Source organism: Corvus moneduloides, chromosome 22 (assembly GCF_009650955.1).
Source record: "Corvus moneduloides isolate bCorMon1 chromosome 22, bCorMon1.pri, whole genome shotgun sequence".
Lineage (NCBI taxonomy): Eukaryota > Metazoa > Chordata > Aves > Passeriformes > Corvidae > Corvus > Corvus moneduloides.
Genome location: NC_045497.1, coordinates 6666164 through 6691407, shown reverse-complemented (window position 1 = coordinate 6691407; position 25244 = coordinate 6666164). Strand labels below are relative to the sequence as shown.

The following is a 25244-nucleotide window of genomic DNA, read 5'->3' as shown; positions in this document are numbered from 1 at the left end:
GGTGAGATGTGGTCCCTGTGATCCTCAACCTTGCAGCTGAGCAATCTGTCCCAGCCCTGACACAGCACAAGGAATTACAGTGATTTAGCACCCAGATTGCTCCAGGTGAACTGTTACATGGATGTAGATAGCTTGTCAGCTTGTTTATGTAGCAGATGCCAGTTTAAAGGGCTGTCCACAGGCATCCTTACGTGGGGCACACTGGAGTTCCCTGGGAATTCCTGCTGACAGCTCAGGTTGGGGCACCAAATGCAAACTTTGCTGGGGGATGCCACAGCCACTAGAAGTGTGGAGGGGGATGTCTCACCTGCATGGGTCCAGCACCCTCCTCCTGTCCTGTGACCTCTGGGGCTCTGCTGTAGAGCCAGGATGGAGGGCTCAGGGTTGTGGGGGAAGGCAGTAGGAATCTGACTTGTTCAACCTCAGGTTTTAGACCTCCTTGGATTGAGGGCTGTTGCCTGGTCAAGACATGGATGGAGCATCCTTTAAGGCTATTTGGGTGGAGAAAGTCCCCCAGGAGTCCTGTCCCCCTACCCACAATGATCAGTGCTTTGCTGGGAGGATCCGGGACCTCTGTGCGGTGTTGCCACTGCTCAGGGACATACACAGCTTGTCCTTGTCCTCCTTCTGCAGACACCTGATGAGCGGGACAGGGAAGAATACTGGGCTTGGGAGAGGGCACCCACGTCTCATCCTGTATCCTCCTCCTGGGAAAGGAATGTACAGCAGAGGACAGATGGATGAACAGGCGTGAGGGGTTACAGGGACCTGCAGCATGGCTCTGTCCCTGCCCTGAGCATCTCCTTCTCTGCAGGGGTTGGAGCAGGGAGTCCTGGCTCTGCTGGTGTCCCAACCAGAGTGACATGGGTGTGAAGATGGTGCCATGCCCTTGATGACTGTCACCTGGTGTGTCCACCAGCCTTGACCCTGAGGAACGTGGCCCTGTAGATGCTACAGGAGAGCAGAAGTGCCTGGATGTGCTGGAGAAGTGCTGGAACACCAGAGACAGGGCTGCCCTCCTCAGCCCAGGCACAGATTTGCTCTTTCAGGGGTGCAATGGGCAATCCCTGGGTGCAAAGCTGTGTGCAAAGGGCAACAACCACTCAGTTTGAGCTGCCGAGTTAGCGAGGAGGCTGTAGCCTCCCTGCTAAATGCACAGTGACCTGGGTGCTGCTAAAAGGGGGCAAACCCAGGCTTGCTTCCCTCCTTTGCTGATCCTCCCTGTCTGAGCTGCTCTCTCCTCTCTCCGCTGCATCTATAAATATCCTCCCCATCTCGATGACAGCCAGGTGCAGGACCACAGCTGAGGGACGTGGCAAGATTCTCACCAAGGAGTGGAGGCAGCGGCACTCAGCAAGAAGGGGAAGGCAGCTGGGCTCAGGCCAGGGAGAGCTGAATGGGAGCCTGGGGAAGGCTGCAGGTAGGGAGAGGGCCAGGGATCCTGGTGTGATGCCCTCCATGCTTCTGTTTCCTGGTCTGTTTGGGGTTCCCAGGATGCCTTGTGACCATGTCTGTGGCTGCACATGAATCCTAGTATGGAAGGGGTCTGCATTCCCAGTCAGGAGCACCCCAGAATTGTTTGACCCTGTACCAGCTCCAACACCCCTGACAGTGCCCAGCCTCCACGCACATGCATTGATTATGCACTCAAGGCACATTCTGACCACAAAACCAGGTGTCCAGGGAGACCAGGATGTCTGCCCCTACCCCCACAGCCCTTCAGTGCCCATTGTGTGTGCACTGTGTTGTGGTACAGAGTTCACACTGACCCTGCTGCACCCACCACTGCTTGCAGGCATCCCATTACACACCATCCCCTCTCACCAGAGCTGACAGCATATCTGAGAGGCCTCCCACTCCCTGGAAGGGATTTTGGGGCATTTCTGGAGTGGCTGTGTTTTGGCTCCTGCAAAGCTGCTTTACAGTGTGTAACAATGCTCAGCCAGCACAGCTTCTCTGGGATCCTGGGGCTCAGCAAAGCCAAAACCTGTGGGGATGTGCAATAGCTGGTAGCTCTTGGCACCTTTGCAAGACCCAGAGGACCCACATTCCTGTCACACATGGGGCTGGGATGGCACCAGGGGACTGGAGAGCCCATGTGGGTGGCTGGGGTATGTTGAAGGTCTGCAGGGTAGGGGCATGGCACTGGGAATGGAATCACTCAGTGCTGGAAGGCAAAAGCTGGCTTCTGCCTCCTCAGAGCTTTTGCCAGAGTTTGGGACTGAGATCACAGAATCATAGAAATTTTTGTGTTGGAAAGGACCTTAAAGACCATCTTGTTCCACCCCATATCCAACAGATCAGGCTGCTCCAAGCCCTACCCAGCCTGGCCTTGAACATTCCCAGGGATGGGGCAGCCACAGCTGCTCTGGGCACCCTGTGCCAGGGCCTCCCCACCCTCACAGGGAGAAATTTCTTCCCAATATCCCATCTATCCCTTCCCTGTATGAGTGCAAAGCCATTCCCCCTTATCTTGTCACTCCAGCCCTTGTCCCCAGTCTCTCTCCAGCTCTTCTGGAGCCCCTTTAGGCCCTGGAAAGGGCTTTGAGGTCTCCCCAGAGCCTTCTCTTCTCCAGGTGAACACCCCCAGCTCTCCCAGCCTGTCTCCAGCCCTTGGAGCATCTCTGTGGTCTCCTCTGGACTTGCTCCAATGAGTCCACATCCTTCTAATGTTGGGGACCCCAGAGCTGGAGGTAGCTCTGCAGGGGAACCCCCCTGCACAAGAGCCAAGCTGAAGATGGTGGCAGTGTGAATGGTGTCCCTCTGGAATGCCTGGCTCTGCTTGGGCACTGGGGGACAGAGAGCTGAAGGATCCAGCACTGAGCTGTGACAAGCCCTTTCAGCAAATGGAGATGTCTGGATCAGAGTAGCAATGTGATAGCTGGCAGAAAATTTGCTTTCTCACCAGCTGCAGGGGTGCAACTACTTTGGCATCCTCTGGGGCTTCCTGGTGGCTTGGTGCCATTTTGGAGACCATCAGCCCTGACCCCTTTGCTCCAAGGTCCACTGCAAAGGCCACTGTGTAGCTGCATCCCCTGCCCTACCACACTGCTCGGCCTCTGCCAGCTGCCTTGGGAACGTCTGGCGTCTTCCTGAGCCACAGCTGTGTCCCTGCCTAAGCCGCTCTGCAAGCCCATCCCGTGATACCGCTGATGACAGGATCTCTCCAGCACTGTCTCTGGATGGACGGCTTCCCAGGCAGGCAGGGTAAAAAACCTGGAGGGACCCGAGGCTCTGTGCTGTTCCCAGGTCCTGGTGATGAGTGGTGCAGACATGTCCCTGCAGGTACAGTCCTCATCTGTTCTGAATGAGGATCTTTTGCCACTACATGCTGGGAGTTGGGCAGGGAGCTCCTCTCACCCCTCCACACAGGAAGCTGCTGGTAGAACCGTGAGGTGCCCCAGCATGAGGTCTAGCATCTCTAGGGAACACACAGGGTGCACAGAGTGCAACACCCCCTCTCCCTCCCTGTGGCCACTGAGCAAGTCTGGGATGAGCTTTTTCCAAGGGATGGCCTGACAGACAACAGAGAGATGCCCAGCCTGCCCTGTGTGACTTGTCCAGGGATAGTTCCTGGGGTGGGGTAGAGCTGCAGTCACAATGCACTGGCCACGAGTGCATGAAGGAGCAAATAACTCACTGCATGTGGTGTAGATGGGAGTTAGCATCTGTGGTTATCACAGGCAGGTATTAATGATTGTTCAGCATTTAGATGGGGAAGCAGTTGTGGCTGTAGGGCATCTGTTGACAGATGTCGAGTGTTTAATGCTGAGCAAGGTACTCACCCGGCTCGGTGATTCTGGTGGATCAAAGCAGGAGGGATGCAGAGGCTGGGGGAAGGATGCTTTGTGTTTCCCAGGTAGCCCCAGGCCCCTGTCGCAGGACACCCTTGCCCAGTGCCCAGCCTTTCTGCCTTAGCACAACTACTGTGTCTTCCCAAACTGCTTTGGAAAGGGCTGGCCTTCTCTCAGGTGACCAACGTGGCAGTAAACAGGGCGTTGTGAGCCCTGGCTCTGCTGTCCCCTGCTCCCACTGCCACAGGTCAATTGTGAGCGGAGTACCTATCCCAGAACGATGTGGCATGGAAAGCATCGGGATGGGGGTGTCCCGCCTGTCTCCTTCAGACATGCAAGTGGAGCGCTTAAAAGGGGTTTTCCGCTCTGTGCACATCGGGAGGGACGGGTAACCCCATCCCCTTCACACCTGACCCCGACCGAGCGCAGAGCTCCCCGCAGGGCTGCAAGTTTGCCTCTCGCCGCGGCCAGTGAGAACAGCGAAGAGGGATGGGGGGCACAAGATGCAGGGGGGACTGTTGGAGCTTCCCGAGGCCGGGGGGGTGGGGGAAAGTGGGGAGTGGGAGCCTGAGTCCGGATGCTGGGTCTGGGTACAGCGAGCGCGTGTGGTGCGGAAAGGGGGGCTCACTGCAGAGCCCACCCAGCCCATTGGCTTGCGAGCGGTGACGGGCAGGCTGCTCCCTCCCTGCTCGCTCGCCTGTGTGGCTGCGAGCAATGTGCGCAAAGTGCCTTTGCATTAGCCGGCGAGTGCCGTAGCTGTGGGCAGAGGTAGGTAGCTCGCTCGCAGAGGTGCTGGGACAACCGAGGTGGCCCTATCCCGCGCCTGGTGGCCCCTTTCGGACCATGGCATGGGCACAGGGGGATCTGACATCTTCGCTCTCCATCGTCATCACCTTGGCTGCCTGCCTCTCCGCCACCACCAGCGAAGGTAGGAACCGGGGTGGCCCTGGAGTGACGGAGCAGTGTTGGGGGGACCCGCGGGATCGCTGTGTCTGTTTGGATGTGTCCACATGGGCTTAGCCCTGCCGGGCTTGGCTTCTCCGTGCTCCCAGGGGAGGGCAGCTCCAGGTTCCTGCCTGCCTGAGTTTGCAGATCCTGGAGCTTTTGCACCAGAGGCAAAACTTCGGAGCTGGTCAGGAGAACCTAATTCTGCAGCAATGCCGGCAGCTCTGCCTCCCTCCCCTGCCCGGGCTCTGCTGCAGCATGCAGGGGTGGCTGCAGAGGGGACAGGGACACTGCCACCGGCTCAGCCGTGGTGATCCCCATCACCGGAGAAGGCAGCAGCGCGGGGCCGTGCGCGTTGGCCAAGCAGTGTGGGCTGTGATGGAGCGAGTGGGTGGGCACAGGAAAGTGTGCAGAGGATGAAGGGAGCTGGAAAGGGCACTCAGGTGGGAAACTTCTCGTGAGAGAAAGGGCTGGAAACTTCTGAAGTGGAAAGCAGGGATGCAGCTGGGGATCCTCTCCCGACATCTTGGTGCCAGCCACGTCAGGCCTGCTCTCTCCACCCGGCCAGCTGCCCTCATCCCTGGCCCTTGTCCGCGTCCCTACTCCGATATCTGAGGCCCTCCTCGGTTTTGGCAGTGCTGCTTCTGCTCCTGCCACCCACCTGCTCGCCTGCCTCCCTCTGCGCTGGCAGCGGTGGCACGGCTGCTTCCCAGGTCTGCTGATCTTCATCGCCAGAGATCTGCCATTCCCGCTCCCGAGCGTGTCCTTGGCACCGGCAGCAGCATCCTTCCTCCCTTCTGCTGTGCTTGAGAGCCACGACCAGCACGGCACAGCCTCTGCAGCGAGCCCTGGGGCCGGTGTCCCTGCCCCGTGAAGGCGGTGGCATCTCTCCCTTCTCCTGCCCCTGCATCTCTGCCATCCTTCCAGCATGCTGAGGCCCAAGGGCTGCCCCCGCTGCTCCTCGTGCACTTTGCAGCATCCTGCTGGGCTGGGTCCTTGTGCTTACCGCCATCGTCCAACACCCACCAGCATCTTCCTCACTTCTACTCCCAATTTCCAGCTATTTCTGGTCCTAACCCTATTTTCTGCCTGATGTCTGCTTTCTGCCCCTCTTCCTGCTCCTTTTCCCGTCCGCTTTGCTGCCCATGCAGGGGGATGCATTGGGCTCTCATTGCTGTGGATGGGCTGTGAAGGTGCGGAATGGGGCCCCAGCGCCCCCAACACTCCCAGTCCTTGCCCGGTCTTTGCTGCTGCCCTGTGCCCCGTGCCCTGGGTAGGGAGTGGTGCAGGATTCTGCCCGTGCCGCACCAGCCTCTCAGTGCTGCAGCCCCGCAAAGCCAAACATCCCTGCCTGGACTTGGCGCACCCTCCTTGCTGTCCTCTACGGAGGAGATCGCTGGATGCTGGGTTGGGTTTTATGGTGTCTGCATGGACAGCCAGGCCCTGGACTGCTGTCTGTCTGTCACCAGCTAGGAAAGACCTGGCTTTCCCACAAGACTTGATGGAAAAGAAAGCTATCCTCAATTACAGCCTTGGTCAGGAGGTTGCACAGGGCTGGGCATGATCCAGGCTCTGGGGCAGACCTAGAGGGCTGGATCTGGATTAGACCAGACAGGAGGTGCTGAGTGGCATCAAGAAAAGGTGTGGGAGCCTGCAGAAAGCCGGCAGTGCTCCATCCACTGCTCTGATGATGCTCATGGCGCCGCGGATCCTGGGGCTCTGCTGTGCCCTGGGATGGGGCACTCAGTGCCAGCTGGGTCTCCAGCATGAGCAGTGGAGCTGGGATGTGGCTGTGGGCTCTGCCAGTTCCCGTGTCCCCGGTGCTGGGATGGGCTGGGCTGGGAGCGGCGTCTGCGCTGGGATCGGCTGTGGTGCTGGTCGCTGAGCACCATGGCATGGGATGGGACTGGAAGTGTGGGAGATGCCGCAGAGGACAGCCTGGCCCTGGTGCGTGCCACACTCCAGTTGTGCCAGGCTTGGCTGCCCCATTCTCAGAGCGCGTGGTGAGTGCGGGCACGGTGTGAGGGTGTAGCCCTGTTGCCCGTCACCTCTGCCTGCTCCCACAGCCTCTCTGTGCCCTGCATTTCTGGCCGTGCTCCCGAGCAAACCCAGTGCTGGTTTGGGAACTGCTGGGTAGAAAATTACAACCGCAAAGCAAATTTCAGGCCGGGATGAGCTACACTCTGCCTGCATGTATTGGGAGGCAATTGGTGTATAAAAACATGTATTAACCAAAAAACCAGATTCAATCCTAGGTTTTTTCTTTCCAAGAGCTCCCAGTGCCTTTCTCCTTCCTGAAATATTTGTTCCAAGGAGTTTTAAGCTTATATTTTTTATTCCTTTCAGTCTTGTGTGCAGGGGTACCCGAGAAATAGGAGGAAAAGGGATTCGCCATTCCATGGGAAATCCCCCATTTCAGCACGGCAGCCATTGCAAAATGCATTGAAAGCCAAAACTCAGATTTTTTTTTTTGAGGGGTAGAAATTTGCAAGATGTGGAAAATTTTTATTTGGAGCACTGAAAAAAGAATTGTCTGAAATTATTAAATTGCTTTAGAGCAGGGAGGTAGAAAAGTTATTTTCAATAATATGAAGTATGAGAGACTAAAATATTTACACTATTGCACTCTGAGTTGCATAGGTGAAAATATTAAAGCTGGTATTTTATATTATAGCGCGAATTGAAGTTCAATAATAAAATATGAAATATCTTTGTTATATTGAAAGAAAATTAGAAGAGCAGAAATTACCCCATTTGGGGCTCAGGTGGAGGGTAACAAAATTGTATTTTCTGCCCAAAAACGGCACTTCAAATGCTGCTGCTGGGGGTCTGCTCCCTCCCGGGTGATGCCCCCAGCTCAGCTCTGCCCTCCGTCCATGAGATGGGTGACCTTCCTCCCCATCACAGCATGGACCCCATGACCCGCAGGTGAGCTTGGGGGTGTCCTTGTGGCGACCTCGTGAAGCAGGGAAGGGGGATTTGGGGCCATCTCCCCCAGCATTTTGGGACATGTCGGGCTGGCTGAGGCAAACAGCAGGTGATGGGGATGGGGTGATGTACAGGGGAGGATGCAGAGCTGATGAGGGGATCCTCATCTTTTCCTCGTACCATGGTGATGGGCTTTTGTTCCTCCACTCAACAGGGATGGGGTGCGGGAAAGCACCAGGTTCCCTGGGAAAACCCAGCCGCTTGCTGCGCTGCTGAAACAGGGGCCACAGGGAGGGTTCATGGGGGTCTCTCCTGCTAATCTCTCATCGTAATCTCATTAATTGCCCCTCTGCTCAAACAGAAAAAAAGGTAAAAACTCATCTGCATGTTTATTCAACCCTTCTTTCCTACTCCTCTGCAGCAATGCCGAAGTCGGGGCTGCGGGAAAAGCAAGGCACTGAAAGGGAGAGGAAATCGCCTCTTCCGTTTTAAAAAGGCTGTGGGGATATGTGTTCCTCTGTAAGGGTAGGAAACGAGCGTTTAGGCATATGGACTTCTGGTGATGGGGGATGGAGAAGCATTGGTTTGAAACAGGGAGCTGATTTAGGCTACATTAGTGAAAAAAGAATGGGGGGGTGTTTAATTTTTTTATTACTCCCAAAATGCTGAAATAAAGCAAATATTTGCATAATTTTAGGTGGGTTTATGGGGGTATGTTTCTGGTGCCATCTTCATTTCCATCTCTCTTATATTAATAACGTATAAAACTTCTGGAAAATCAACCTCCAAAATTTGCAGAAAAATAACACACCAGTGCACAATACACACCTACTTTGATTTTTTCATTCTCCTTGAATTCTTGTTTCCTGAAATTGCAAGGAGTTGTTTCCAGTGACAATAAATGAGCACCCATTTTGGTGATGGTGGAAATGGATCTGATGAAGCCAAATTTAAGTACAACTGAAAACCCAATGAATTGCTACAGTGAGGAAAGAATTCCTTATTTTTTCAATTGCTGAAAGATGGTTAGCAAAATATTTTACTCGAAAAACCCCCAACAACCCAGCAGTGAACCCCAGGCCCCAAAGATGCTCAGGAAGGGCGGAAGCTCATCCCACACATCCCGGCATCGGTGCTGGGTCCTGGCGGCAGGACTTGGGGGAGCACCGGTTTCATGGAGACGTCCCCACACCTCTGCTCTTTGTTCTGGTCGGGTCCTGTGTTTTGCCTGTCCCTGCTGGCCTCACTGGCAGTCTTCGGTGCTGCCTTTATCTCCAGGGGCACATCCATTCATATGATAACTCTATTCATACCCTGACAGTTTTTGATAGTTCATTCTCCTAACCCAGCCTCTTTGCCTGGCCAACACTCAAAATGATTCCTCTGTCACAGAGGCAATTAACCCCTTCAGCCCTACCAGTTCCAAAGTGCATGGTGGAATCAGGCACTTGTATTTCCTTCAAAATGAAACAAAACCCTCCTGTCCTGCCCATGTCGATGCGCGATACTCGGTGTCATAAAACAACCATGTAAAAGATGTAACTCCTTAATGGATCAGATCTAGGCACACCAATAAAGCCTAATGAAGTGTGTTTGGCCCAGGGATAGTGTCCAGAAAGGTTTTCACTGTTTATCTGAAGACATCGACAAAGGCACCGCTGCTTTTAATAATCCCTTCCAAGGGCTCATCAGCTCCAGCCTTTAAAAATCGGCCTCCTCTTTCCCTAATACGAATTTTCCTGGCTTCACCTTCCAGCCATTTGTTCTTGTTAGACTTTTCCTGCAGGATTAAAGAGTCCATATTTTTCGGCTGTGGAAGTGCTAAACTCAACCTGGGCACCTCGCAACCCTTGTGGGCACGAGCAGATTGGGCTCTGCAGGTTCCCTTCTGTGATTTTCCTTTACCTCCAGCCCTGGTTATCATGCTTGTGCCTGTGCTATCTTCTGCTCTATGTCCAATTTCTCATATTTAAAATGTTTATGTAATCACATTAGTGAGTGGCAACAGTGCTGGCTGCAGCTGGATAGATGAGTTCCATTCCAGCTCCATCCCAGCACCAAGTTCCTGGGTCTTTCCTTGGATGAAATACCTTCTGTGTTATGCACTTTCCGTGCAATTTTTAAGGACTTCCGTGATATTTAATTACCAGTGGTATGAGATATTCAGGCTGTCCCCTCAAATGCAGTTAGTATTGGTATTTTTGTCTGTGAAAATGTTTCATTTTAGAAAGCTATTTTTAAGAGAGCAAAGGCAAAAGCCTTTAAAAGAAATTATCTTGCATTAAAAATGTCACCGGGGTACAAACAGCTCAGCATGGTTTAGGGTGGCCAACTGGTGTGAGAGCAAAAACGTCCTAAGAGAAATTAGGGAAAAATCATACGACAGCCTGAAAAGCTGCCATGCAAAGCCCCTCCAGATAATCCAGATAAGCGAGCACATTTGCAAAACCCACATTTCCCTAGTGAGGATTCCAGAGAGGATAACACTCAAAGCTTTGCCAGGACTGCTGGGATGCAGGGATTGGTGGGAAGGGCAGGGTGGCATTTTCAGGGTGCTGCAAGGTTTGCCCTGGCTCTGATACAGGCATAGATCTCCAGTGGCAGGTCTGCCTGAGTCACTGTGGGTGGCATGGAAAGTGGCAGTTTGGGGTAAGAAATCTTCCAAATCCCAAACAGGCAGGAGATAACAGAGTGGGCACGCAGCTTACATGTAGGGAGTGAGATACTCTGGGAAAAGGACTTGGGACAGTGTTAGCAGCTTACCTGGCACGAGCTTCAATGTCCAAAAAATGCAGCAGAGGTTGGAAACCTTGGTGGCTAAAGCTGAAAATACATTTGTGTCTATTTTATTATACCCAACAGATATGAGAAAAGAGAAGAGGGAGTCAGGACTGGTGTGAGGACACTGGGCAAACCCCTCTGGACACAGCTCCCAGTTCTTGGAGTCTGTACCACAGAAGTGTTGCTGACTGCAAGCAGAAGACATTTATTTTGTGTTAGAAAACTCCTGTGTCATTTTTAAAGGCTGTCATGATATTGCATTACTGGTACCATGAGGTGTTTAGGCTGTCCCTGTACCTGGACTGCAGCTCAGCGGGAAGTCCCGGTTCGGGTGCAGGCCCATTACCTGTTCCTCAAGCTTCTGGCTTTGGGGACAGTGGTCAGGGATGCCAGGAGCCGCCCTTTGGTGGTGTGGGGGTTGAATGGATCAGTTCTCACAGGGCTTTAGCCAGATGACATGTCAAGGAATGGCTGTGCCAGGCATGAGCTCCTCTCTGCTGATGGACAGGGCCGTGTCATTGTGCCGTCCCTCAGGCTGGGGACATTGTGGTGGAAAAACTCCTGTGACTCCCAGATGGCCAAATCCAGACCTAGGGGCACCAGTTGTGCCTTCTCCAGGGCCACAGGGACCCCGGGGCACCTTCCCCAGCCTCGCCACAGTCTTGCTTCTTCCCCTGCTCACATTGGATTGGTTTCCATGGAATTTCTTGCCTCCCTGACCTTTCCAATCCCCCATCCCCAGAGCCTTCCCACCTCCTTCTCTGGCTTCTGTCCTGAATTACAACAAGCCCAGTCACCCCTAGAGCCTGAAACAGTTCCTTTCCCACAGGCTCTGGGACCAGGCACATGGAAGTGTGGGCTCAACCTCACTCTGAGCCCTGTCCAGCCCCACACACCCGTGCTCGAGCCCTGGCACAGCCCGGGGGTTTCTGACATTTCCAGTTTCAGCTTGCACTGGAACCAGTGGGTGCCACAGTGCGGGGCTGCACACCTGTACTGGGGATGGGTGCACACCAGTACCGTAACACCCTGCCTAGTGGTGGGTAGCATGTTTAATTTGGGTCTCCTACACCAGCCTGCCCGGTTCTCCCTGTCTGTCCCACTGCACACAAGCACTGGGGGTCTCAAAGCAAGCAGGAAACATGACCATTTTACATCTCTATTTTCTCACCTGTAGTTTTGAGAGGGAACAGCTTTTTGTTGTTTGGCTTTTGATGTGCTTTTTTTTTTTTCTGGGAAGAAAAAACCTGCCCTATAATTTCAAGGTTTTTAGCCTTAGAAATACTTTATTCAGGGTGTTCTGTTTTGTTTTGTTTTGTTTCATTTTTTGCATTATTTCACAACACCTCAGTCCTACCACAGGTTATGCTCTTGCGCTGCACATTATCTTACATATCATGCAGGGGCTGGAAGGATCAGGTTGATAATTTTATTTTTAAAACCTGAACTGAGGCTTTTTGTTAGCACTGATTGAACAAACAAGCTTTCTTCCCACATCAAAGTATCTCCTGCTCTGGGTGTAGTGAAAAGGGGTGACCCTCTGGGCAGTCCTTATGGGCATTGCCGCTCCTGATGCATTACAAAATGATATAAAATTAAATACAGAAGGTTCACAGCAACAATCTGGAGGTCTGAGAAGAAATCCTGAAGTGGGAATTAGGGCACGGCCAAAAAGCAGCACTGCTTTAGTTTGAAAATGTTTCTTTTTAGCTTGGTTTTTTTGGTTGTTTTTTTTTTTTTTTTTGGTTTTTTTTTTTTTTTTTTTTTGTTGGTTGGTTGGGATTTTTCTTCTCTTTATTTTTTTTTCCCTTTTTTGGGTATTGGTTTTTTTGTTTTGTTTTCCAGCCTGATTCTGTCACTTCCAGAGGTGTGGAAATCCAAAATTCCTGCCAGATTTGATGATATTTTCTTGATTTACCCGCAGTGCTTTTCTAAACTCCTTCTCTGGGCAGCCGAGGCTGGCGAGTGTCGAGGGGAGCCCCATCCCCGCTGTGTCCTTAGTATGTGCAGCCTTGGGGATGAGCAGCTGCTGGACAAATCCTGGCTGGATCTGGCTGCTGGTCTGGCAGAGCAGCACCCCACTGCTGACCCGGATCCGTGGGGAACATCCCTGCACACAGCTCCCGACCGGGGAGAGCTGACCTACCCTCCAGGCGTGCTGCTCCTCCCTCCCAAGCCCCAACGGTTGGCCTCGTGTGTTGGGGAATAAATGGCTATTTTTCATTCCTTAAGGATAAATATTGTCCCAGGGATCAGGATGCTGAAAGCGAAGCTTCCCATCCTGTCCCCTCACCATGTTCCGAGGCCAGTAAGACACAACTTTGTGTCTCAGCTTTGCATCCCGAGTTGGAAAGGTCACAGCTGCCTATTCAGCCGGCCCTTGGATTAAACGGTGAGACACAAATAGCTGACCCACCCCAGCCCCACCTGCCCCTTCAGAGTTCTGCGCCAGATGATGGGAAATGAATGCCACTAGCTCTTGTTCCCCTCCTCTCAGGGAGCCTCTTGCTGCCCCTTTCTCAGACTCTCTTCCCACTGTGGATAACCCTCCCTGTGTCATTCCCCCATGAAGAGGGGCTGGGGCTGTGGGGACGGTGTGGGGTGTGCAGACCTGCTGGGGTTGTGGAGCTGAGCCTGCTGGTCTTTGGGTAGTGGGGAGCAGCCAAACTGCGCTGACAAGAGTTTAATTATCGATGCAAAAGGCGTTGTTGCATGGGAGGGAGCCTTGCTGTGAATCTTGGGAGGCCTTTGAAGTTCTGATGGAGAGGAACTGAAGCCCAAGGGAACGGGGCTGCTCCCACTGACCCTTCCTCCCCATGCTTGCGCTACAAAGCCCCTGCCTAAGAGGGAGATGGTGGAGTAATTAGAGGGAGGACCGCAGTGGGTTAACAATTAGTGAGGGTGCTCAGAGCCCTCTTTGGTCCCCCACTGCTCTTCCAGAGGCTGGGGCTCAGCACATCCACCAGTGTGTCACCCCCAGTCTTGTTCCACCACCCCACCATGAACCCAGGGTGGGCTGAGGATGCACAGGCTCCCCTAAATACCATGAGTCCATTCCTGAGCCCGGGATGCTTGGATGTGAGACCGCAAGGTGCCCACACACCTGTTTATAGGGATGCAATACATCCCTGCAGAGCTGTGGCCACCAGTGCACGAGTTGGGAAGGGTATCTAAGTACTCAGTCTTTATAGATGATATAGATATAGATACAGATACAGATATAGATATAGATACAGATACAGATACAGATACAGATATAGATACAGATACAGATATAGATATAGATATACAGATACAGATAGAGATATAGATATAGATATAGATATACATATACACAATACAGATACAGATACTGATATAAATATATATATAAGAGATATATAGACACAGATATAGATAGATGGCAAGAGATATGTGGTCCCAAGAAAAACACACATCCTCTGGATGTTAGTCCCAGTCTCAGCTGCCTCACTCTTCCCAAGCAGGGTTTAGAATTTGGTAGATCTGGGTATGGAAATGGATACAGATATAGATCCAAAAATAGAGATATAGGTATAAATACAATATACACAAACATCATATACTGATTCACACATTGACTCCTGCCTAGTCTGCATCTGTGAGGCTGCAATGTGCAATACTCATGCACCATTACACGATACAACTTTATGCAGCAAGAGGGTCTGCCTTATGTGAGGCTCCGTCTGCAGACCCCAGTTGTGCCGGGAAGCGACCTGCTTGCTCCTAGGTGCTTCCATTTGAACAGGCAATCAAGCTTGACAGCTTTTCCACCAGGGTGAGAATTTCCCCTGACACCTCCTGGTGTTTTGGCTCAATACGCCGAGTCAAGGCCAAGGCACAGAACAGGGAAACGACAAAATGGTGCTAAGGAAAACAAAATGGAGCTTGCGGTTTGAGACTGATACATGCAGACAGTCCATAACATCAAACAGAATCACCCAGCTGTAGGAGAGAGGTCTCCCAAACCGGCACATTTTCTGAAAAAATATTTCAGCTGAAAGGGGTCCTTTGTGGTGGTCTTGCTCACCCTGCGTCATCGAGGGCGGGCTCTGAGCATCACCCCCGGAGAAGCAGCACAGCCGTGCGCTCACCTGCATGGGGCTGGACAGGCACTTGTCGCATGAGGTGTGGCGGGTTCCCTTCGGAGCTGGGCTGTAACCTGGGCTGTAACTGCTTGGGTTTTGGGAGAGCGTTGGTGTCCCCGTATCCGAGCATGTCGCAGTGCTGCTGGATGGACACTGGGATCCACAGGCGTGTGTGCTATCCCATGAGTTAACGGGAGCTCTCAGACGCGCAATGCCTTTGTGTTTGTGCAGTGCCCACTGTGTGGCCTTAGAACGCAGGGCTCTCTGCACTTGGCTGAATCGAGGGAATAAAAGAAATAACTTATCCCTCTTCCTGCAAAGAGGAATCTGACCATGGGTGGGATGCAGGGATGCAAGCTGGCGTAGGTTGTCTTGGAACCAAAGCAACCGAAAGGAGATGGCTCCTTCAAGTCGTCATGACATTTCTGTGAGACTGGGTGATGACCACATGGTCAGCGTGGTGAGATGGGGTGTAGCAAGCTGATTCCAGGTCCCACACACTGTTGGCAGACAAGTCTGGGCTACACCCTCTATTTGCTCTCAGCGTCATTCCTCACAACACGATGCTCCCGCTGGACCCCAGTCCATGCAGGCTCCTCCTGCTGCCTGCAGAGCAGTGTGAGGCAGCCACATCCATTGCTGAGCATCCCAGCGTGGGAAAGAGGGTGCAGAGACCACAGTGGGGGGGAGAGAGGGTCTGCGAAAGCTGTCCCCTCCCTGCAACCTGCCTGCTGAGGGTCACCGGGACTGTGCTCCTGCACTGTGAGCAGGGAAACTCCCAAGCCTGGGCTCCTGCTGGGCGAATTACCCAGGGAAAATAGGCAGAAAATCTTCAGATTAACAATAACAAATAAAAATGGATTTGAGATCTCCGAGGTAATTACTCTGTGCTGAGGGCAAGGGGCCTCTTCAGCAGTGGGAGCAGCGCCACGCAGGGAGTGGAGGGGCTTGGCCTGCTGTTGGGCCAATGGAACCACACAAGAAACCCTGGAAATTCTTTCAAATTGTTCTGCTAACATTAATAAATGCCTCAAAAGCTCCTAATCTGCTCTGTCAGGAGCATGACGTCCGGGTGTTTCACAGCCAGCTCACGTCTCTGCTCCTCTCTCCCCCCCTCCTTTCCTGCCTGGTAATAGTAAATGAAAGTGGCACCCGTTCCTCGGGCTACAGGGACCAGCCTCATGCTGAGCCCAGTCTATGCCAGGACTGGAGCCGCTGTCCTGATATGCCCTGTCCCTGCTATGACAAGCTGGTCCTGGCAACAAGACCACTGTCCTTCCGAAGCCCAGGGACCAGCCCAGCCCTGGTGCTGCAGAGGGATGCTGACAAAGTGCCTCCAGTCCAGTTTAGTGCTCCTCAAGGGTGAGGAAAGGCAGCAGGCAAGGATGAAGCCTCTGGAGGCATTGACCTCACTGGGTGGCCTCAGGAGAAAGGGAATGGGGAAAGCTGGAGGCACTGGGGGTCCCTGTGGGAGCCTGGTGCTCTTGAGGTTGAGGCATCGAGGTGCTGGTGCCCCCTGCACTCATTCCCAGGATCAGGGTGCCTTGCTGTCACCCTCCCCCAAGCCTCCATCCCCCTGGATCTGCACCATGGAGCTGGGGCTTGGGCTCCTTCCCCAGGTGCTGAGCAAGTCGGGGTTATCAGGCAGGGCAAGGCTCTCCTCTGCCTGCTGCTGCAGGATCTGGGCGTGGGGCGCAGATGGCTCAGAGGCAGCAGTGCCACGGCATCCTGCTTTCCTCCACTGCTGCCACTGCACAGGTTTCCACAGGAAGCTCCTGAGCACATTGGAAAGCATCCTCGCCTCTCCCCCCACACAATCTGCTCCCCTCTTCCTGCAGTTTGCCTCTGTCTCCTCTTTAAGCTGGGCTCCTGGTGGTGGCAGGGATTTGGAGGGGTTGGCTTTGATGGACTTTTCCAGTGGGGTGTCAGCCAGGACCATGGGGAGTCTCTTTGTGCTGGAGCTGGGCACTGCAGTGTGCAATTACAGCAGCTGCTGGAGTGCAGGCTTCAAACCAGTGATGCTGGGAGGGAGCTGAGCCTAAAGGGCTTCCAGAGGAGAAGTGTCCAGCTGAGGAATGATGCTCCAGTTGCACCAGGCCCAAGGTGGGACTGGTGGACACCCTGGTGCTGGGAGTTTGTTTCCACAGCCCTTCCTTGCTTTGCATTCCCTCCAACCGGCTGTTTGCAGCCTCCTCCAAAAGGTCACACTGCTCTCAGTGCTTGGGCCAGAACTCAACTCTACCCTGAACCACCAGCTCTGGGGAGCATCGCTTGTTGCCATCCCAAACTCAATACCTGCCTCATATCCAGCCAGGCAGTCCCTGGTGAAAGATTGATGGGGGGGGGGCATTTTCAGGGAAGTGGCCTGTGAGGAGGGCTTCTTCATGGTGGCTCTGTTCCTCACCCCTTGGGGATGGGGACAAAGCTTTCTAACACAGCTTTTGCTCCTGTGTTTTCCAGTGAACTTGCTAGACACGTCAACAATCCCGGGAGACTGGGGCTGGATGACTTATCCCTCACACGGGGTGAGTATGAAGTGACTGTTGGCACTGAGGGACCCCAGTGGGATGGGTCACCATGGGTCGCTGTGGCAGGGATCAGGGGATGGATAGGGAGTGGACATCTCAGCCCCAAGTCAGTGCTGATGAGACAAACAGACCATGTCTGTTGGGAAAATGCCAGCCTGACAGCTGTTTTGGAAATGCCATTTAACCCTCCACATCCCCTGCTAGGGACCAGGTTTTCACCAGGTCTGGTGTGGGGGGACTCAAGAGCTGGGACGTGCTAAGAAGCATCTCATTCCTCACTGCAGCAGGTGAGCATCAGGGGGAACAGCCCCAAATGACCACGGAGCTCCCAACAACCTGTAATCCGAGGAGTTTCTGTGGGAACTGGGCAAGAGTGGCAGGGGAGCCTCCCCTGTGGAGGGGAGGGAAAGGGGATGCAAACTCACAGCCCTGCGGCATGTCCAGGAGGGATGGTGGGGTGGTGACCCCCATGTGAGCCGGCCATCTCCACTGGCTGGATCCTCTCCACACGTTCCCTTCAGTTGCATTTCCATGCCAGGTTTTCCCCACACAGTAGCTTTTTGGAAATAGTGAGCTTCAGATTCAGGGTGACCTGGCTGGAAGGATTTTGCTCGTTCATTTAGCGAACAGAAACAATCCCATAAATACCCACAGGACCAACTGCAACGCACAGTGGGGCTTTCTGCAGGCACAGAATGTGCAAAATTAGGGTGCCTACCTGGCTGTTGCTGCTGTGTTGATTTTTCATGTCCATTCTTTTTCATCCTCTCTCTGAACTAAACGGTCCTAATCTTTTCAATTCCACCTCCCACAGAAATCTTCCCAGGCCTCTAATAATTTTCATTGATCTGTTGCTTGAGACTTTCAATCCCCACGCTGCTTGAGCAGGAGTGATCAGAACGGTGAATTCATAATAATACCAATGATCAGATTTCTATCAGACTTTATCATATATGTAAATATATGAAATCGTTAACTCAGCTCTAATTTTAGCAGTTAGTTGTTGCAATGATGAGTATCCTGGGAATGCAAAAGATTGAGAGGTACAAGGTCAGAGGGGACCGCGGAACTAATGTGATGTGATCTCCTGCATAAATACGGGCCTTCAGACCTGTCAATTCATTCACATCTCAGAGCAGCCCAGCTTTGAGGAAAAAACATCCTTGGCTGCAAAATTGCTGGTGCTGGTAAATCCTCCAGGTCCTGTGGCGATACTGTTAACGGGCCCCTGTTAAAAACCCATCGAGGGTTTGCCTGGCTCTGGTCTCCAGCCAGGGGACCTTCTTCTGCCTCTGCCTGGCTGAGGCAGATGTTGTCCTCCTCATGGCTGCCCTTGGCTGTCACTACTGTCCTGTCACTACTTAGCTGTCATCTCATCCCAGCCCTGCTGCCAAATCCTGGCATCCTGGAGGGGTCTGACACACATTCAGGGAATCAGGGACCAGGGCTTCCTCTGCTCTCCTGCAAGGGAGAATGTTTCTGGGATTTTCTGGGAGTCAGGGCTGTTTTCCATTGTCCACATCCAGTGTTCTGTCCTTCATCCCTCCCTAGGCAATTCCTCCCCATAGTCAGACCATCCACAGACTGCCCAAGACTCTCCTTCTGGATGACCGCATGCCCAGGCCCTTGCTCCCTGTCAGGAACGCAGGCGGGATCACCTCATCACTGAGGTGACTTGGGTGACGATGAATCCACCTGAGCCGGCTGTGCTGGGCAGGGCCTTGCACTCCCAAAGCAGACAAAGGATTGAGCCTACAGGAGCCTCAATCTCACCACATCAGGGACTTCCATGGCCAGCTAAGGTGCAGCACCCTGTACTGGACATTCACAAATCCAGGGATGAATCCAGAGCCCCAAGCCATTTGGACTGTCAGGTGTGACTGTCAGGTGACCGCGGGGGCTGGGGCTGGCTCTCAGGGCTCTCTGCAGCAGATGCCCAGCAGTCCTTCACCAGCAGCTCTTGAACACTAATACATCTGAATTCTCCATGTTATTAGTGATGTTTATTAAAAATAAATAATAAAATAAATAATATGTATAATAAATTAAATAATACATAATAAATTAAATAAAATTATAAGCAAATTAAATAAGGAGTAAATAATAAATATAATAAAGAATAAAAAGAAATTATAATACTGGATGCCAAAAAAGTAAAAGAAGACCAAAAAGGCTCACAACATAAGGTGCTGTGTAGCACCCAATGCCAGAGCCACCTCTTGGCCATGGTGCTGAGTCCTACAGGACCTCAGTCGTGGGGTAACTCCTCTGTGCACTTACCCTGTGCTTTTGCCCAAATTGTGGCCCTGTTACCAACAGGATGACCACTCACCTGTGTGGAAACTGTCTTGAACACCCTCAACTTTGCATATCTTTTTCCAGCTGGATGTTTTAATGGCTCCTCTAAATGCTTGTCGGGGCCATAGTTCTTCCTCCAGGGCCATTGCATTATATCATCCGGAAAGAGCATCTCATTCCTTTGCCTCTCTGCTGGTCCTTCAGCTCCATGTCCTTTCTGAGTAGTAAATTTGCCCTTGGATCTGCTTGCTGGATCCACCAGGAGGTGGATTAGGGTGCTGGTGTCTCAGGGAAGCTGGGGTAGAATACTCACTCTCAGTGCCAATGGTTTGGCTCTGAGCAGACAGATGCCTCCCGAGCAGCCCCTACAGCGCAGTTCAGGCTCAGGTGGGGGAGATCCGGTGTGATCCCTGCTCTTAGAAAGGGACTCCATTTGCTGGTCACCATCTGTGCCCAGTGCTTTGGGTGTCCCTGGGGCTGTCCCTGCCCACTGCCCTGTGCTGTGGCTTTGGAAGGCCTGGGCTGGGGTTGTATAGAGGCACTGTATTGTGAAGCCAGATTTTCATTGAGGTCCTTTATTTTTGCTGCCATTTCCTTATTTAGATACTCTGCCTGAAAGATTGGTGGCAGTGCTCCCCCATCCCTACTGCCTGCCAGCTGTCCTGCCTGGACCACAGTTGGAGCGTGCACTTGGTGCTGGAGGGTGCAGGATTTCCCCACAGTGTATCCGCTCCATCCCTGGGCAGACACAGCATCCTCCTGCCAAGCACTGCTGGCTGAAGTCATGTTTGTTTTGCTTTACCCACATCTCCATTCCCCCCAGGGCCACCACATGGGTGACAGTAGGAGGTGGGTTGTTCTGCCTGGGTCTTTTCATGTCTCTAAGCAGCACAGAGCCTTGGCCCCCAGCCTGAGGATCTTCAGGAGGGGACATGTGTCTGCTAGCTCACTGCCTAGTGCCCTATGGCTTGCTGTTCCAGCACCTGCAGGTCCTGTCACACCTGGGGATCCAGAGGAAAGGCAGCAGCCTCAGAGGCTTCTTCCTCTGACTGGGAGATCCCAGAGCTGCCTGCACAGCCAGGGCAACAGTCCAAAGCATCAGCACTGCAAAACTGGATGGGTACCACTTGCAAAGTCCTGATGTTCTCATCACACCTGTGGGCAAAGTGAACTTGCCTCACTGGAAGGTTGCATCCCTCTCTGGCTTTGCCATGGCCAGCAAGAGCAGAGGAGCCGGAGCTGGGAGCAGTGGGCACGGTGAGGGTCAGCAGTGCCCTGGGCCCTGGGGAGTGTCAGGCCATCAGGGAGCCATGCCTGGCCTGTTTTGACATTTTCTCTTGCCAGACAATTAACTGAGGGGTAATTGGCTGTAATTGCTGCTCAGGGGTTTAATTGCATCCCCCCCCTCACCTCCACCCCAGAGACACGTGCAGGAAGCGGAAGGGTCACCGGGAGCATCCTCGTCCCGCAGGCTGCGGTTCCTCTCAATTATAACTTCAAAGGGCTCCCAGGAGCTTTGCAGCTCACTCCTTTCCCAGAACAATTCCCTTTGCATTGAAAATTAAGTTCTTATCAGTGTGGTCAACCCCTTCCCTTGCCATGCCTCCTGTATCCCAGTTCTCCCCAGCAAAAAGCCCCAGTGCCCCAGTGCCCTTCTCTCCCCTCTGCTTGCTTGGCACGAGAGCTGCTGGATCAGAGGGAGCCTGATCGGCCCCTTTGCAAATTGCCTTTCTACTGACTAATTAAAACACTGATGAGATAAATCAACATATTATTAATAATTATTGTATCGTCTACTTTGATTTACAAAGTCAAACAGGAAATGATTTTGTTCAGACACAGGGTATCTAAGGAGCTTGAATGATGCCTTGCAAAAGCTAATTAGAATGGGAGCACCTTGAGTGCTGGAGAAAGGCCCCCCATGCTGCTCACGACCTCCCCATCCGCCCCCACCAGCACCTCCTGTGGTGGCCCCACAGCTTCCCCCGTGCTGCAGGGGCTGGGGTCAGCCCAGAGAGCTGCTGGGCCTTGCCACCCAGGCAGCTGCCCCAGCAGCTATCACAGAGTCATGGAATATCCTGAGCTGGAAGGACTCACAAGGGTTATTGAGTCCAGCTCCTGGCCCTGTACAATCCCCAGCAATCCCACCTGGCATGCTTCATGTTGGCTTTGCTGGTGGGCACACCAGGAGATACCTTCAGAGAGGTTTGCAGATCCCCATCCCTGCCCCTTGGCTCCTCAAAAAGGGATGTATCCTGAGGCCCCTGGGCACAATTGGCCAAGGGTGCTCCTCCTTCATCCTACAGCACCCAGAGAGAATGCTGTCAGAAAGGCACCAGATCTGCTGGAACCCCCAGCTGAAAGCACAGACGTGCCCACAGGATGGTCTCCCAGCAGTATTTGTGCACCAAGAACGGGGATTCCAGCCCTGGGACTGAGCTATTTCCAGAGCCATGCCTATGCACCAGGGGACTTTTTTTACCTGGGTCTGGTCCTTCAGCCAACAATGAGTTCATGGCTTGGATAAGCCCCACGTGTCATGGAGCGGGGTCTCCCTTTGCCCCAAGCCCACCCTGTAAAACCCCATCCCCAGTCTGAGCTGTGCTGTGTCCTTGATATTCCACCCCGCTTCAGGTTCATCTCCTCAGAGCACCAAGAGATATTGGGGCTCTCCCACGTGCCTAGGCCATGTCTCTGCTCTCTCTCACTTTGATGTCCGTGTTGTATTTCTTGGGTTTCTCTTCCAAGCTGGAGCCTCTACCTGGATTCAGGAATACCAGAAAGTTACAGCTCAAGCTGCGGTGAAATTAATTTTCTTTGGGAAAAAAAAGGTGTAGGAATGGAACATTGGAAAATAAAGATTTAGACTGGTAATTGAGATAAAAGCTCATCTCCCGGTGCTTGTTCAGTAAATGCTGGGTTATTGCTAATTCCCCAGATGCTGGTCACTACCAGGAGTTAATCACCTGCAGTGAAGCTCAGGGTAGTTAACTGCCTGACAAATCCCTCCTTAGCCACAGCAGTGACTGATTTCATGGGGATTATCTCCATTAAGGCCTCCCATCTAATGATTTATAGCTGCAATAACAGCCTTCTCTTTTTTTCCTCTCCCAGTGACAATGGTGCGAGGAGGTGCCATGGCATGCTGGGAAGGAAAGTGCTGGATATCTGTGGCCACAAAAGCTTTGCTATGCCAGGCAGACCTGGCATCCCTCCTGGAAGATGTCTCAGGGCTGGGGACATTCGTTCCTTTGCACTGCAAGGGTGGTGGGAGGCTGATCTGCTGCTCCAGGGGGACACAGTCTCTCCTCAGCTCCTCCTCCTTCTCCTCTGCTGTTCCACACAGGCCCTGGGAGACTTATAAGACCTTACTCAGCTGCCCAGATATCTGGTGTTTGCATCTCTTGCCTTTCATAATCTGGAAATTTTTTTATAACTGGTGTTGACTTTAATTTAAACTATTAGGCAAACTCCTGAATGCAGATGCAATCACATCATCCCCCAGCATGTGCGCTCACCACGTTAATTATGATGTCCTCATTTCTGTCTCGCTGGGGGATCTTATCACACTGGTGGGGCTGAGCTGAGCTTTGGTTCATAAAACCACTTCAACCCATGAACTGAGAGCCAGCAGTGCCTGGGGTGTGCACGGTGCCTGCGCTCTTGAGCCAGTGGTACCCAGTGTCACAGATGTCCCCTCCTGCCCACAGAACCTGGAACTAAGGTGAAACAGAAAACCCCTCCAGTCATGGGGATTCCTGAAGCAGGTCCTTCCATCCCCCTTCTGGTACCTAGAAGGGCCTACGGGAAGATTGGAGAGGAACTTTTTGCAAGGTTAAGCAGTGATAGAATAAGGGGGAATGGCTTTAAGCTGAAGGAGGGTATATTCAGATTGGATATTGGGAAAAAATTCTTCTCTATGAGAGTGGTGACACCCTGGCACAGGTTGCCCAGAGAAGCTGTGGCTGCCCCATCCCACGCAGTGTCCAAGGCCAGGTTGGACGGGGCTTGGAGCACCCTGGGATGGTGGAAGGTGTCTCTGCCCATGGCAGGGGGTGGAACAAGATGGTCCCTTCCAACCCAAACCATTCTCAGATTCTGTGATCCCAAATGCCCTGCGAGTCCCAGGACCTGGCAGAGCCTATGGGACTTTGGTTGCCTTGTGACACGCTGGGAAGATGAATCTGTGGCATCTGAGCCACGAGCTCAGGTAGCCTGCCTGCCCCATTCTTAGAGCACTTTCTGTGCAGGCCAAGTGTGGTGTTTTGGGCTGGTCTCAGACTGGGATCCCAAGAGACCCTGGAACAGAACTGACAGTGCAGCTGCTGTGCAAAAAAGCACCAAGAGTGATGGTGCAAATGCAAACTCTTCAAATTCACCCTGGGAGGGGTGGAGGTGTGGCTGATCCCGACTGTTGCTGGTGCTTGGAGGTGGGCATTATCTCCTGCTCTGTCAACGGGGAGGATGCTGCCAGCTCTGGCAGTGCCACAAGCGTTTGGGGACACAGCAGTAGTGAGCTCCATCTCCTCTGCCAAATTTGGGAGAGAAGTGAATGTCTGGAGACCAAAACCAACGAGGTGAGCTGGAGCCAAAGCATCTTGGTGCGCACAGTAACCTCATCTTTCCCTTGCCAGACCCTCGTGGAGAGCCCTGACCCCACAGGCAATGCCGAGGGAAGCTGGCTGTGCATCGTGGGGGACAGTCCTGCTCACCCCCACAGCTCTGCCCTCACCCCGTGCGTCTCCTCCTGTGCACAGCTCTGCTTCACCTCCCCCGGGAAACTCGGCAGGGAAAAGACAGGAAACAGATGTTGTGTTAATTTGTGCTCGATTAATTTCGACAGCGACTTCCACCCCTCGGAAGCGCCGCAGCAGCGTGAGCACAAGTGGGGTGCGGGAGCGGGGAGCTCTCTGCTCCGCAGCGCCGGCAGGGGCTGGGCTGTGCCTGGTGCTGCCCCCACTGCCCAGCACCCCTGTGCCCCTGACCCAGCGGCAGGACAGTGTCCTGCGTGTCACAGCACCTTCGACAGGCTCGTCCCTGGGCTTGGGAAGCTGAGGGGTGCTGCCCTCATCCCTCCAGCCAAGCACACCCGTAGCCTGGCCCCTTTCCATGTTGTCCACCTGAGCACTGGAGTGCAGGGCATGTTCCCAGTGATCCCAGGACAAACCTGGACGTTTCTGGAATTCAGAAGATAATTTTTTAAAATGCATCACAAGCATTTTTCTTTCCAGGGAGTGGCTTGACTTTGACCCCCTTTGCTAGCATATTCCCCTTAAAATGAGCTTCCATTGTAGTTTGCACCTGCAGCTGCTGCCTTTTCCAGGTTGCTTTAAGCTGCATAGGACAGAGAAGCAGAGTTTTCTCCTAAATGCAGGAGAAAACTGGAGATTCTGGGGAAAACTGAAGATGTACATGAGTGCAGTGACTGCTCTGATCACCCTCACACGAGCAGAAGGCACCACACCACCTCCCCAGGAGCAGCGGGTGGGGGAGGTCAAACGAGGAAGGACATTCCCATCGGAGAGGGGAGAAGGGAGTGGGCTGTCCTACAGGTATCACTGATACCTCCTTCCTGTATCTCTCATGCTCTGGAGGTGTGCTGCCCTCTCCTAGCTGTGCCCTGTCCCTGCACTGCTGGCAGCCACACAGCGAGGCTGGAGGGTGCCTGTCCCAGGGATCCCAGGGATCTGCATCCTTGTCAGCTCCCATGTCACTGGGGTGAGGGCTGAAGGCTCACCCCCTTTGAGCTGAGCATCCTTCTCTTGGGACTGCTGTTGGTTTTGTGTCTAATGAAACCAAGTCACCACTCGCATAAGAAAACAACATTTTTGCCCTGTCAGAGCAAGCCTAGAGGTTTATTTTAA

The 25244-nt window shown here is 53.1% G+C and overlaps 1 protein-coding gene across 1 annotated transcript in view; it reads left to right on the top strand.

Moving 5' to 3' along the window:
- Positions 1–4456: 4456 nt before the first annotated feature.
- EPHA8 (EPH receptor A8) overlaps positions 4457–25244 on the top strand; it is a 53103-nt gene continuing 32315 nt past the window's right edge. The window contains exons 1-2 of the mRNA XM_032131813.1: positions 4457–4722; positions 17015–17079. Of these exons, the coding sequence (XP_031987704.1) occupies positions 4638–4722; positions 17015–17079 (150 nt within the window). The 5' untranslated portion in view covers positions 4457–4637. The remainder of the gene's footprint in view (positions 4723–17014; positions 17080–25244) is intronic.